At 36.0% G+C, this 15476-nt stretch overlaps 3 protein-coding genes across 3 annotated transcripts; 1 reads left to right on the plus strand and 2 right to left on the minus strand.

Moving 5' to 3' along the window:
- Window positions 1-2890: 2890 nt before the first annotated feature.
- On the minus strand, window positions 2891-5975 carry LOC147289720 (Rhodanese/Cell cycle control phosphatase superfamily protein). Its single transcript, XM_086237540.1, has 5 exons — window positions 5601-5975; window positions 4849-5100; window positions 4674-4772; window positions 3849-4142; window positions 2891-3559 (listed from the first exon to the last, which is right to left on the minus strand). The coding sequence occupies exons 1-5, from the start codon at window positions 5967-5969 to the stop codon at window positions 3194-3196; spliced, it is 1380 nt and encodes a 459-aa protein (XP_086093666.1). The 5' UTR covers window positions 5970-5975; the 3' UTR covers window positions 2891-3193.
- A 2985-nt stretch (window positions 5976-8960) lies between these two features.
- On the plus strand, window positions 8961-11427 carry WRKY54 (WRKY DNA-binding protein 54). The gene is made up of 3 exons (XM_086238185.1): window positions 8961-9460; window positions 10219-10320; window positions 10725-11427. The coding sequence occupies exons 1-3, from the start codon at window positions 9078-9080 to the stop codon at window positions 11257-11259; spliced, it is 1020 nt and encodes a 339-aa protein (XP_086094311.1). The 5' UTR covers window positions 8961-9077; the 3' UTR covers window positions 11260-11427.
- Window positions 11428-12064: 637 nt separating this feature from the next.
- On the minus strand, window positions 12065-14801 carry WRKY55 (WRKY DNA-binding protein 55). The gene is made up of 3 exons (XM_086238007.1): window positions 14209-14801; window positions 13573-13704; window positions 12065-12912 (listed from the first exon to the last, which is right to left on the minus strand). The coding sequence occupies exons 1-3, from the start codon at window positions 14757-14759 to the stop codon at window positions 12351-12353; spliced, it is 1245 nt and encodes a 414-aa protein (XP_086094133.1). The 5' UTR covers window positions 14760-14801; the 3' UTR covers window positions 12065-12350.
- Between the last annotated feature and the right edge of the window lie 675 nt (window positions 14802-15476).

Here is a 15476-nt window from a genome sequence, read left to right on the forward strand (position 1 = left end):
GACGCCACGTGTACTCACGGATAACATCGCAACCGCATAGGACTGGTCTTAGACTCTGACTAGGATTAGGGTTCGGTTTGGTTTTTCTGTTTTGGTGCTTTAACTTGGCGCGTCGACTTACGCGCTCCTCTGTTCCAACTACCAAGCTAGTTATAGCCTTATAGGTTGAGTTCGGTGTGTACTTTTCATGCGTTTTTCTTTTTCTTTTTCTTCCTTTTACTTTTCTTTAATCTTCTGGGTTGGGCTTTCTATTTGGAGATAAGGGCAAAGGGGGAAACTTGCTAAATTGGATCCGAAAGTTGCTAATTTGGAAGCCTCAACGGGAAAATATTTTTAGAGCAATTGCTTATTTTTCAAGCTTCCCTTTTATTTATTTTTCGTCTGAAAGCTTCCCTTTACGGAGAAAAAATATAAAAAGATTTTGAAAACAAGCAAGCTTTTAGCAACACCATTCCTATGAAGGGCTTGTATGGCCTAGCAGCCAAATTGCCAATATACGTAGCCTTCTTTTACTCATTAAAAGAAAAATGAAAAAAATATGGTTTCTTCCTTGTGAACTGAGCAAAGGCACATAGATCATGTGCAGAATTTCATATAGTTATTTATTCCAAAGTGGTGCAATATGCCATGATAAAAAATTCAAAACACAGTTAATTAGCAAGCAAAATTGCAAGAACGGCACAAAAACATGCCCCAGGAATTAGTGGAAATAAAGGGATTGGCATGTAATTAACGATGAATACCAGTTCGGAACGACATGATTATTGAAATAAACTCTTCCAACTGTAGTCTCGTCAAAACAACATTTCCCATGGTTATCTCATACCAAAAACAGAACCCAAAAGTTTTACCAGAATGTTCAATTCCCTTCTCACTTAACTTCAGGCTCTGGCTTCTCCAAAAAGGTCTTCTTCAACCAACCAAATGGCTGCAAAAGATTCGTAGAATTACAACATATCAGACTTTATTAATAGATTCATAACTTAAGAAGGTAAAGTAGCAATGATGTACACATGATTCTACAAAAGTGCAAAACACCACCAGAACTTACAAAAACTCATTACCTACTGTAATGACCAAATCAATAAAGCTTTTAATACCAAAGTTTCTATCATTTTGTATTTGTGTGTGTGTGTGTGCATGCACGTGTAACTATCAACAGGTTGAAATTAAAAATAAAAAAATTTGAGGAAAATGACAAGGACAACATAAATGGCTTGTTAAATTTTAGATGGATTTCATCTTATAACTCTGAGAAGCATTCACCAGAAAAAGTCAAAAGTAAAAGGGGCTTCAATGGCTAATATATCTGAAAGTTGATTAGGATGGCCAAAGCAAAGCTACTGAACAACTAGCATTACATCTACTCCAAAAAAGAAAACCCCCAAAACATTAATTTGTTATTAACATTTTTTAGTTCTCAATTCAAATCACATGACCTACAAATGCACTCAACATAGGCCATATGGTAGACAACAAATGAGCATCTTCCTTCATCAATTCTTATTATGTTCCTACCCACAGAGGGGCAATTTAATCTCCATTTACTAACAAAAGACAATGGTCCCCATGGCTGCCATCACTTGCCAGCTAGCCAGTGGAGCTATGCAGTTATATGCAGCTACCTGCTACATCAGATTGTTGGTTGGGGTGATGTATAGAATTCAATTATGCAGTTCTATATATACATCCTCAACATAGGCCATAAGTAACTCATCCTCAAAGCGTTGTACCCTAATCAATTTTGATCCATGACTATAATTATGTGCTAATGATTTTTGTTTTCCCTTTTCTTCCACAATTTTAAGTTATTCTTCCATAGATATTAAATAAAACAAATCTCCAATTGTGATATCAGATATGTCTTAAGAGAGAAACAATTACCCAAATTGTCTTTTACCCCATCAAAGTTTCAGCAACAACAAAACTTTTTAAAAACAAAAATCAGAGCTTGAACCCATGGAAATAAAAAATCTGTACCAAGAGCTTGGCCTTTCTGAAATCGATTTTTAAAGCGATAAACCAGAAATTCAAGCAAAACTAATGCCAAATCCATAATCAAATATTTTCATGAAAATGGATTCAACATAGGCAATCCTTACACAAATGTTCTAAAAAGACTAGGGTTTGGACATGCTTTGATAACATTTACACACAAGAAATCATGTAATTAAAGAAAATAAAAAAGGGGCCGATCAAAAAGAGATAGAGGGATGGATATTGACCTGGACGACCCAAAGAGCGGTGGTGACGGCAGCGACGCCCCACATCGCAGCAGCTTGGAGGTCAGTAGTATGGGGACGATGCCTTGGCTTCATGAACCTGAACGCGCCCAATTCACCTGCCATTTCTGAATATTTCTCTTCTTCAATTCTCAGCCCTAACCCAAATCGCGCTCAATTAATGAACGGATCTTTGTCTCTCAGTTCGCACAGAATGTGTCAATGTCAATGGGATTATGGCTCGATGTGCGTAACATAAAAACTGTCTTACCCAGAACCTTCCGATGCGGGCGCTCATCTACTGCGTTGATCTTCTACCGTTGATTATTCTCATCATCGTGGGACCCCGACACTTACTCAGTACCAACGTATGAGATTTTCTTCTTTTTATTAGGTACAATATTTATTTTCTTTTTGGGTTCTTTTCCCAGATTTTAAGAATTGGTTTATAACTCATACGTGTAAATTCATCATCATTTTCTTGCTTATTAATTCTATAAAGTGATTTCTTTCAATAATAGACTTAATAGTATAAAGTGTAAATATTAGACTTTATAACAAAGAGGTAGTATTTTAATAAGAGGAGCGAATATGTCTGGACTTTGGATGAAAGATATAAATTATTACTGCATGGAAGAAGCGATGGTGTAATTGAAAGACAATGTGTAACCAGAAAAAAAAATGATACATATATCTCAGATCAATCACAGGAGCATTTTTTTCCAAGCCGAAGCAAAACCAAATCACAAGTTCTCAAGGCCTGACTTATCATTAAGCATTCCTAAGAATATTCCTGGTCAAAAACACCTGCTTACATTTCTCCACCCATAGATGATGCTACAGTCAAGATAGCCATATTCCCAATAGACACAGATGGACTGATCGAGAGAGACAGTCAGGAGTTCATAGCTCTGTTATACAATCAGAACTCAGTTTTCAAAACAACATTCCCTTTTTCTTTAAGTCTCTATCTAAATTGAACTTGAGAGTTGAGTAGCGCTCTGCTTGATACCATCTGGTTTACAACCCTTGTCTGGACCACCGATGACCCCCCATGTCTCAAATTGCCTTTGTCGAGCTCTTGCCCTCTCCTTCTCTTCTTCAGATTTTAATGAGTAACAGTGTGGACAACAAACTCCATACTCCCACTCGGGAGACTCCATATCAGCATCACTGACTGGTTGCTTACACCCATAGCATAACTTGTGAGTTCCCTGTACTAAACCATGCTCAACTGAGACCCTCTTGTCAAACACAAAGCACTCTCCCTCCCACAGGCTCTCTGTCTCTGGAACTTCCTCAAGATACTTCAGAATCCCACCTTCTAGATGATAAACCTGGGAAAGATAAATACAAAAAACTTTAAAATAAAATAAACATGTGACAGTTTTTAACTTTCACAAATCAATTTGGGCCACAACACATAATCTTGCCACTCTAGACTAATCAGTGATACATTTTTCCCACAACAGACGCAGAGGAAATGATCCTATTATTGAGAATGTATGCATAATGGACCTAAGTTAAAACCTCAGATTCAATGAAATTAATTAAATGCCTTGCATGGTAACATGACAACAGGTCACCAAAATTTGTGGCATAAAATAGAGCTCAACAGAGATTCACCTCTTGGAAACCTTGGCTGAGGAGAAAACTTGAAGCTTTCTCACATCTAATGCCCCCCGTACAGTACATGGCAACTCGCGGAGGTGTCTTCGGTTTTGAAAACTCTAGCTGATTGTTGGTGCTTCCATTTGAACTGTTGACCTTCACCTCTGAATGCCCATTCTCTGGTTCAGAAAATTGAAACTGATTGCCTACCCAAGACGGGAACTCCCGGAATGCTGTTGTTTTTGGATCGACTGCTCCCTTGAACTTCCCAATTCTAGTTTCATAGTTATTGCGCACATCAATCACTACCTGGATATGTGCATGTGTCAGACTTGAGATAGTGTAGGTGAACCCATATCTCAATGTATTTATATATGTTTACTTACTAGTTACTACATATATATCATCAGCTGCAATCCCTTCTTGTAATGCGAATATAAAACGAACACTTCATGACAAAATGTAGGCAATTCTGCCATGGCATTACATGTGTACAGTTTAAGTGTTCATTTTGACATTGATGTTAATCCTTGTAGAAACTAGATGAAATACCAGCATCCATCAAAACTTTATTTAAACACTGGAAATGCTTGGGGGTAAATGTCAAGGTGTTATAAACCATATCTTGTTACAATAAAAAACAAGTCAGTAAGGTCCGATTTTTAAATTTACTCAGTAAAGCTGGCTAATATACTGCTTGGTTTACTATAGGCTATAGACCATTTAAAATAACTGAACTCAAAACAAACGACAAGATAAGTTCATAAGATCAAAGAAAGTTGATTACAGCTGAGAGTGACCCACATATTAAGAGACCATTTTAAAGAAGAAATTACTCACTGTATCTGGATCACTAATCAATGTATTCCACTCCTTTGGACTCACATACTTCCCAACTCTTTCAATAGGTGATACGGCAGGCATTCCAAGAGTAACTATCTGCTTAAACGTTTGTAAAGAGAAATTAGAGCCACCTCACAAGATGGAACAAAAATTGTAGATCAATAAGTGATACCTCCTTCTTCAACTTGACCCTCACGTGGTCCCATCTGAAGGGTGCATCTTCCCCTGCTGCCAAAGGAGAACTGCTAGCATGTCCATGATGAATAGCTTCCTCCTCAGGACTCACAGGTGATTCCAGTCTTCTTAGACCCTTCAGGCGGATATCACTTTGGATGAACTCAAGAACTTTCTCCACCGATTCTCGAGTCCCACATATGCTGCCATTGATCCCTTCTGGTGCAAGTATGATGCCACCTGAAACACGCTGAACACGATCAGCTTAGTGAGGTACGAACTAGACATGACATAATAAGCTTTGGAAGAGTAAAACGGAGTCGAATTATAAGACATGGAGATTCAAAGTTACATGTATCCTAATTCCTAGGCCATGAGAAAAAAGAATTCAACTTCTGAGAATTTCTGAGCACCAAAGAATTTAAACACTAAATTGACAGCAGAAACATGTCTTTATCATACATTACCAATTAGCCAATAAATTAGATATTAGCTAAGCTCCCTCAAGCTAACGGTATGATAGTCGTAGTTCATGGTATGATATATGAAGCAACTAAGATTTAATCCGAAATAGTCGTAGTTCATGGTATGATATATGAAGCAAACCCAAACCCAAGTTACCCAACAATGCCTAAAGATTTGGAATTGCTTCCTTTACACAAAATACCACCTAAATTTCAAGTTCATGGAGTTCAACAATTTACAAACTAAAAGTTAAGAACAAAAAAAATGTCAATGAAATACGGGTACCAGTTCCTCGCAGAGCTGCTTCAAGGGTTGGCGCAAACGAGCATGGTCGGGAAAATCCGCGAACTTGTAAAAGGAGACCACCACGAGAATTTGTGAGTCCGAGTTATCCGAGTTAACCGACTCGGGTAAGCTCGAAATGGGGACAGGATTGGTGGGCCCAGAGATGCACCTGGAAAGCGTCATGCTTTGAGGGACTCCGCCAGAGTCACAGAGTGATATCCCAATGGGGTTGAACAGCTGAAGATGACGATTAGAGGGTTCGGAAATTGACGATTTCGGGCGTAATCTAGGGTTAGGGTTTATGGAATACAGTGACGGTGACGATAGCATCCTCAGGGAGAGTAATGGAGGTGTTCTGCACCTGAGCATAGTGAGTGGAAGTGGGAGGATTGCATACGACGCTGCGTTGGATAAGGGTTCTGTATCCCCTACGGGATGTGAATTTACAATTATGTTCTTGGTCTGAACAGGTGCACGTGGCGGACGTGGATTGCATTAGCCACGTAGCTTATCCAATCGTGCGTCGTATATTCTCAAGCCCACGTGAGGCTGCGTACCTACGGCTACGATCTATTTTAGTACGTTACTGCGTTCGTACCTTACGCTCAAGTGCTCAACCAAGTGCATTTGTTTGCCTATTTTTGGTGGCTAATGATCAAAGAGAAACAAAGCCAAAAGATAACCATTGGTCCAAAATTTTGCAATGTAGTCGTGGCATGGAATGTATGAAAACTCACTCAATGTGTGATTGTAATATTAGGTCACATGATGATATGGTGTATAATACCTGTATAATTTTAAGAATATTTTTTAAGGTTTAAAGTTTTATAAATTAATAATTATATATATGTTATAATTTAAGTAAATTCATAATACTACGTCATTATGTTATGTGGTGTTACGATCACACACAATAATTACTCGATGTGTAGATATTCTTTAGTCATTCCATGTTGACAAGTTCATTTTATACTATTATGTCATTAAACACTATATCGAACACCAGCCCGCCACTAATTTGCCTTCTAAACTATTTTTAAGTTTATAAACCATATTTCATATAACTTTTATTATATTCACTATTGACATATATTTATTATACTACGGGACGATATATTGGTTAAAAAAAAATTTATGTTGGATAAAAAAGAAACATTTCATTTTTTGTGTATAAATAATATTGGATAATTATTTAATGACTTAAATTAAAAGAGAAATTTATGTTCATGTTAATTTGTGTCACTTGGATATCTTGATTCAAAGTTTATTGGATGACCTTTAGGTAAGGATTATATTGCCATAATTTTTATGAAATACAAAATGCTCATTGAATAATCATGGTGTATGAGAAAAAACTCATTTCTCCGTAAATTTCATATCACGACATTAAATTTCAAACCATGGTAGGGTGTAGGTTGCTAGTCTCCTGTGATCAACAAACTATCATCCTAACTAAATTTACCTCTTCTAAATTTTAATCTTTACACGAGTTTTCATGAAAGTAGACATAATAATCATAACCTTAATAATATGATTAAAAATCTCTTCGTTACATGTATAAATAGTTTATGTGTTAATATATCTTATCAAGTAACTTAATAGGGTTAATTTCAGTTTAGTACCTCAAGTTTGCTTCAAATTTTAATTTAATACCCCATATTTAAAATTTTTCAATGTCATATTTCATCTTTCTAATTTGTTGCAATGACATACCTCCGTCAGTATGCCTCTGTTAAATGCTGATGTGGCACTTACATGACACTCTCACAATGATGACTGGATGTTGTGTGGTCTGATAACAGGCCACGTGACATAAAAATAATTAAAAATCTAGAAACATGGCACGTAATTATTAATTTTTTTTTAATTTCAATTTTTAGATTTTAAATTATTTTTTATGCCATGTGGCATAATGTGTCATGTTGTCAGACTACGTAGTATCCAGTCAGCATTGTGAGAGTGCCACGTAAGTGCTACATCAGCATTGAAGAGATCTTTTAACAGTCATAATGACGGAGGTATGACATTGCAACAAATTAAAAAGATGAGGTATGACATTGCAAGATTTTAAACATGAGGTACTAAATTAAAATTTGAAGCAAATTTGAAGTACTGAAATGAAATTAACCCAACTTAATATGTAATTACAAAAATATATCCGATAGATGTATACATTTGTTAGGTTAAAATTTTACACAAAAAGTATTAAATTGCGTGGAAGATGTAAAGCGCCCACAGTATTTGGGAAAATAAGTTGGTTTGTATATTGATATTGTTGTTTAATGAAAACAAAGGAGAACATGTACCCAAGTAGACATGTAGATGGAAGACTGTTAGAGAGTTGCATTATAAAACTTTTTTTTTTGAAAGGGCAAAAGGGTTGCATAATTGAAAGCTATGACCCTAAGAATCCGGGCTTGGTTGCAATATTTCTATTGGGCAATTTGGCCACACTTGTTAACAACTAAGTACAACATTGCAACCATACATTATGTAACATTAATCTGCCTCTTGTACGTTTAATATTAAGAACAGAAAGTCCAACCCAATAGGACACCAAAAAACTCTGCTCAGGGTGAGTTGCATAAATTCCAAGACAAGTTGTTCTAGTTAATCCCTATCCTTAATTTATTGCCAGCTTGTTCACTGCAAGTGATTAAAAATACACCAAAGATCAAAGTTGTCTCCAAAAATCATTATACTACAGTATACAAGCCTGGCTGCTTATTTTGAAGAACTAGTTTTGAATGCTCAAGAATACAACATCACATTCATTCATGAAGTATTGTGTATCTATATTATATTTGTTTATACACTTTTTTTTTTTTTTTTAAACATTAGAGGGCATTAGATTTTGAATTTATCCTAATCTAACCCTTATTGTTTATATTTAAATTAACTCTAAAAACACACACTCTTTAATATATAATACAGGGTAAGTAAATTTAAATCCCAAAAAGTTATATATGCAGAAATTTTCCAAAGCTATGATTGCAAACAGTATTTGAAGAGAAGAAAAGAAAGCATTAAGATAATTTATTATACTAAACTAATAAAAGTGAAGCCAGCTAGAATCTTAGCAGTGGATATACTCATATACATTGAAAAAACTAATAAAGCTTGGCCTCACCAAATAAATATTTACAGCAAAGTGAGAAGCATGACACATGCCAGTTGGATTGAAAGTGATACCCACTGCTGTAAGCCTTACATCAGCAGCTGACATCACCCCAGCCATTGTAAGCATAATTCTGTGGAATTTTCTTTGGGGCAGCTCCTTCCTTTCACCTTCCAATGAATTGCTCCTCTCTTTCCTAACCCTATTTTCTCATCTCATAAAAGGCCTTATCACTTCATGCTCTCACCACACCCACTTAAGCCCATCTCAGATTTTCACACACAGACACAGAGAAAAACAGAGATTTTGAGTTTGAAACAGAGTTAGACAAAAGAACCCATATACTCAAATAACAAAAAATGGGTACTTGTTGGCCTGAAGCCCTGATCAAGGAGCTGGTTGAAGGTCAGAAGATGGCGAGTGAGCTTCAGATTCTGCTTCACAAGCCAGAACATGAACATGGGTTGGTCTCGGCCGAGGAGCTTGTGATAAAGATTGTGACCACTTTCACACAGAGTCTCTCTGTGCTCGCTTCTAATAACTTACTCGGCGAAGGTGATGGTGATGATCATCAATCGGGTACAGCTGCTTGTGGTGGTGGTGGTGGTGAGGTTTACCGGATCAAATCCGAGCCCAACTCCCATGTGGGTCATTCGCATTGCGACGACCGGAGCTCTCAAGATTCCGGCGAGAGTAGGAAGAGCCCGGTTTTCAAGGATCGGAGAGGCTGCTACAAACGAAGGTGATCTTTCTTATTTAAAAAATTTATTTGACATGCTTTAAAAGGCTTAAAAAATACTTTAAAATGGTAAAAAATAGTTTTGCTCATGTTTAGCAACAAAAAATAAGAAGCAATTTTGAATTTTAAAAGCACTTAAAAGTACTTTTGAGTGAAGTAGTGTTTCTTTAAGAAGTACTTTTACGTATATTAACAAGAAGTACTTAAATTTTTTTAAAATAGATTTATCAATTTTTAATAAAAATGCTTATAATGAAAGCGTTACTGAACAAAAATATTTTTTATAAAAGCATTTCCAAATAAGTCTTAACTGTGTAATAGTACTATTTTTCTTTAAGACAATTTATTTTTTTGTAAATAATTATTTCAATTTTTTTTTTCCAGCATAGTATACAGATCAGTGACATATTTCTCATAATCTTTTTAATTTAGATTTGAATTAACACATATGACATGACAAGAGTGGATTTATGCCTATTTTTACAGCCTATATAAACCTTTATCTTTAGAAAAATATGTGAGACTATACTTTTCTAAAACGGATGTATGGAGTCTGGGTCAGAATTTGAGCATTCGAATGCTCAGATTGAGCATTCGAATTTGGATTCAGACTTCAAGGCGTCCGTTTTAGAATATTTGATATCTATTAGTTATATTTTTACTATTTATAAGGTTAATATTGAGGCATGTATATTTGTTTATTTAATTGATTTGACATGGAGACTAATAGAATTAGTTTGTTTCATGTTGTTGGTTTGCAGAAAGACTGCAGAGTCACGCACAATCGTCTTACCCACAACCGAAGATGGTCAGGCTTGGAGAAAATACGGCCAAAAGGAGATCCTCAATGCTCCATATCCAAGGTTAATTTTGTAAATTCACTCTTTATTTTTGGCTTTAATTAGGGAATCAGAATTATAGCAACGAAAGGAAGTAATCCTAACCACAAAAGTTGGGTTTCAACTTTCAAGTTTCAAGTTTCATATTTCGCTTTTGATGCATGTATGAAAATTTGAGAAGGACATTCACATAAAGTTAAAATGGGACCAGCAGGCCCCAACTATTATTGCAGCTAGTGGTTAGTGAATCCCATTAAAGAACAAAGACAAACACATGCATAGAAATTTTCACCAATAAGAAACCTACAAAATTTCGTACCTAACCCCAAAAAAATGGAAGGAAATAACTCACTTAATAATAGTCGTCATTTATTTGTATTTGATTCGCACAAAATCTAACATAGATATATATCGTTGTTGTTTGACAGAGCTTACTTCAGATGCACGCGCAAGTATGATCAAGGTTGCAAGGCAACAAAACAAGTGCAACAAGTCCAAGACAACCCAAAAATGTACCAAACCACCTACATTGGGCACCATACTTGCAGAAACATCATGGCCAAGGCTCCACAAATGATCATAGGCTCTGATATTTCTTGGGAATCTGATCATCATCACACTGTGAGCTCAGACTCTTCTAAAACCCCAAAAAAGAAAGATGATCATCATCATCATGGTCTCTTTGGCTCATCATCAATTCCATTGGTGAAACAAGAAGACAAGGATGGGGCACCAAGTAGTGATCTAACAGACAACCTTTCCTCGTTGGATACAAGCATGTGGCCTGATTTCAAGGACCATTTCGAATTGTCTGAGGCTGCAGCAAATAATGGTGACCAGGATGTGGTTTCAAACATCATGTATTCATGGGCAGCTGAGACCGGTAATTCTCCTCATAAGTTGGACTTGGATTTTGTGGATGATTTTAATTTTGATGAAACAGAATTTCCTATTGCTTCCTAATTAATGTAATAGGGCTGATGTCACTTTTGGCATTTTCTCACATCATTTGGCAATTCCCAGTAGCAATATTGAATGGTGATGTCCATAATTGGTTTCAGTTAGGAAAATTGTGATATATCAGTTTGTAAGGTGCTTCTATTTAAATTTCATGTGCCATATATTGTGACATGTATACTTATTCTCTTAAATACTCGATAAGTTAGGTACAACATCAAATGCTCTCTTAAATACTCGATAAGTTAGGTACAACATCAAATTAATGTTCTCTTAAATACTCAATAAGTTAGGTACAATATCTTTATTCAAATTAAATGTTCAACTCAATATATGTAAACATGGATTTTAACAACTAATAGATGTTGATCAAAGATTCTTAATTTAACGATGGCGTTGGTCATCATATAAGTACTTTTACAACCGTGTTTGTCATAAAATATAAAAATTTCTTAGTTATAAAATAATAACTGATTGCATTGATCTTCTTAAAGTAATTTAAACGATTAAGTAGCATCAAAGATTAATTCTTTAATTAGTGATTACATGTTGGTCATAAAGTACATAATTTATTGATTACATTAGTCATAAAGTGATTAGGGAATTAGGTAAAAAAAAATTTCCCTTAAAGATTGGATCCCTCTCTGGCTACATCCTTTATAACGATTTTATTATGAGTGGGTTTATTCCAAACTTGCCGCCTAATATATCAAAAGCATATAATACAAAAAGCACAGAATGTAAGATTAATTATGCTATGATCGAGAAGTTGTAAAGTTGAGATTAGAGAATTATTTTTGGCTTTTTGCGAACAAAGATTAATCACTACCAGCTGCGCGCTAGCTATATGCTCTGAGTATGAGCCTAGATATGACTATGAAGTATAAAATTAAACCCAGATGAAATTAATGGCCAGTAAATATATCACTATTACAAACATGCACCTACCAAAATCTAATTAATTAACCTTAAGTTCCTAGAAGTTTAATTAATAAGCTAGGTTGAGTACTACTGAACCAGATTATTAATTAGATAATTAGCTTCTATGATTTTTCATAGGCTAATTAAAAAAGAACACTATAAGGACCCAAGTGGTCTCAATTTTTCTTATTGTCCCCGGAGTCCCATTTATTTTCAGCTGAAGTGAAGATAAAATCCATACTATTACTGCTGCTGCTGCCAGAATTAAACATTGCATCCGCCAAGTCCATCACAGGAAACTCAACTTCTTTACCATAACGTGTAGTCGTAGACGTACCCACACCACCCTCACCATCTCCACCACCAACACCACCACCGCCACCTCTTCCACCGCCGCCAAGGGTCCCACCGCTGCTGCTGCCTCCTGGGTTGAAGTCCATGGAAAGCCATGTTCCAATTCCTAGGGGAACAGAAAGAGATGATGTTGGAGGTTGATTATCATGAGTGGTGCTTGGTAACGCAGTAGTAGTAGTAGTAGTAGTTTGGGTGGTGATTATGTGGTGATGATCTGCTGCTGCTGATATTGGTGGTAGAATTGAGGGCGCAGTGGCAGACATGTGACACGTGTGATCACCCCGGTACATGACTTCAAATGATAAGGGATCATTGTCAAGCCGCTGGACGTGCTTCTTGGCCGGGCAATTGTATAGTTTTTGATGGGTGCACCTATAGTAACTCCTGAAATATGAAATACCATAATTAATCAGATTGAGAATTAATTTGAGATGGTTGGTTAATTATAATTAAGAAATGAAGGAAACTAATTGGATATAGATTAGGACATTAATATTGTATTATGACACTGAGATATGAGACGCTGTCAATTGATTAATTAATTAATGGAACATTTTCTCAAGTCAATGCCCGACTCTGGACAAGAGTCTGCCCATTTACTAATTAAGTAGCAATTGATGATCGATCATTTGCATGCCAATTAAGTTCTAGTCAAAACTAGTTATAATTGGCTGCTGACTATGTCAAATTATGGTCAAAGCATGAATATTTCATCCCAGACTCGCCCAGCTAGTAGTCATGATCATAAGACTAGCTTATAATAGCCGACTACAAAAGCTAGCATGAAAAATATGATACTTATACCAACTTGAATCAAACTATGACCTTCAATCAATGTCTTAGCTAGATAATCACTCAAGCTAACCATACCATGTATAGCTTGCCTAGCAAAACCCCAAAATTAAAGGAAGAAGAAACTAGCATTAATTTATAGCTTTGAATTGAATGTGTCAAATAAAAACCATAATCCGGTCCTAGCTTGATTAATTAAGTCAGTGTCAGCATATTAATCAGTGAAATTAATTGAATTAAGTGATTAATTACCTTGGGAACCTACAGCCCATGATCTCCTTCTGGCCATATTTTCGCCAAGTGAAGCCATCCTCCGGTGGGATTTCAGTATTTCCAATCCGAGGTGCGGGCACTGTTAATTTATGGATTAAACCATGATCCTTCCTGTTTAAAGTAATTCATTAATTAAATTAATGTAAATAAAACCAACGGCGGGTCAGCCCAATTATATATATAGATACATGAACACTACATTTGAACTTGCTATATATATATATATCTATAATTTTTTGGCACAAATATATAGCTAAAATCATGCTCTTCCAATTACATTTGGTTCATATATATATACAGTAAAAGACACACACACACATACATATATATTCACACACGCTAAATGCTTTATTTTATTGTGGTATGTTTCTAAGAAGCAGCTCGGTAAATGCTTTTATACTTTCCGGACATTTTCCTCAATTCTTCTTCGCAGGTTACAAAAGTTGTTTCAAATATCAAAATCAGTTTTTTTTCAAAGTGTTTTGTTTCACATGGCAGTATATATATATATATTTCAGGTTGATGCTTAATTATTTAGGGGAAAATTAAAACAAAAATGGAGATATATTAAAATCACATAATCTAAGTCCTGAAATGAAATTCGATCATATGTACCTTCTGCGTGGTCTTTGTGAGGACGAAGCAATAGTACTCATGTCACGAGAATCCGATACATGATCCATTGGCTGAATTTGGGCCTGAGGCTCTCCTCCTGAATCCCTCAACTCAATGCCATGATCAGATGAACGAGCAGAAGAGTACTTGTGAGTATCTACTGATCCGAGTTGTGTCTGAATTATGTCGAATATCGCGGCCTGCGCGCAACTAGACCTCAGCCATTCTTGTACGATCGGATTATCAATCTGCGGTTGCTCGTCCATGAACATGTTGTACTGCGTACTGCTACTGCATGGTTGATCTTGACTATGAACCCTCTCCTTGGCTGTAACAAAAACCTTTATGATCTCATCCAAGGTGTTGGACAGCATGTTGGGTTGTTGGCTGGTCATGTTCCTAGTTATGTTTGATTCAAGCTCTCTAGCTAACTTGCACCCATGAAGGATTAAACTAGTAATATTGGCTTGCTGATCTTCATTATTATCCATGGTGGTTTCTATGTGTTTTGGCTTTGTTTGGTGACTTGGGTCTTTCATGGGTTTGAACATGAAATTGTGATGGTCTTGAGGAAGTTTATAAAATGGGGACTGAAAGTGGGCTTTTTGTGAGGAAAGAAAGTTTGAGGAAATTATTCTAAGGGTACTACTGTTTATTGTGTTTCTTTTACACGGTACAAAATTTGGAATTTGGAAAATGGAAATCAACTAATTAAAATATCTGTGCATATATAATATATTATGACTTGGTCATGGTCTACTTAATTGGGATTTCAAATATTCAACCATTCTCTTCTTCTTCTTTGAGTCTAGAAGAAGACTTGCTTCATTGACAACAATATTTCGTTGGACCCTTTATAGAATTTTCTGAGGTTTGAAGGTATTACTTTTGAGAAAATTGATGACATATTGTTTGATTGTTTCTTAGCTAGGTTGTATTGAAAGAAAGTTTTACTGGAGGTTATGTGGTTTGCTGCATGTGGTAAGTTCAATTGTGTGTGAAACCCTTGCCCTACGTCTTGGGCACTCCTGACTATTTATTGGTCCTCCACTAATTCTCTGATGGAAAATAATTAAACACGGCCCAATCAGCGCGGTCAAGATTCCGTGGGCCTCCGTGGAATTGTAGGGTTCTTGCTGGGGTTCGGTCATTTCCATGAAAGAGTGTAGGACAAACTCCAACTTTTGTAAAGGGCGTTTTTTCTAGTGCTGCTATGCATACCCCACTTCCTCTCACTATACACCCATCTTTTTGAATTTTTGAAATTA

This window comes from Dryas octopetala, chromosome 3 (assembly GCF_963921425.1).
Source record: "Dryas octopetala chromosome 3, drDryOcto1.1, whole genome shotgun sequence".
In the NCBI taxonomy this organism is placed as follows: domain Eukaryota; kingdom Viridiplantae; phylum Streptophyta; class Magnoliopsida; order Rosales; family Rosaceae; genus Dryas; species Dryas octopetala.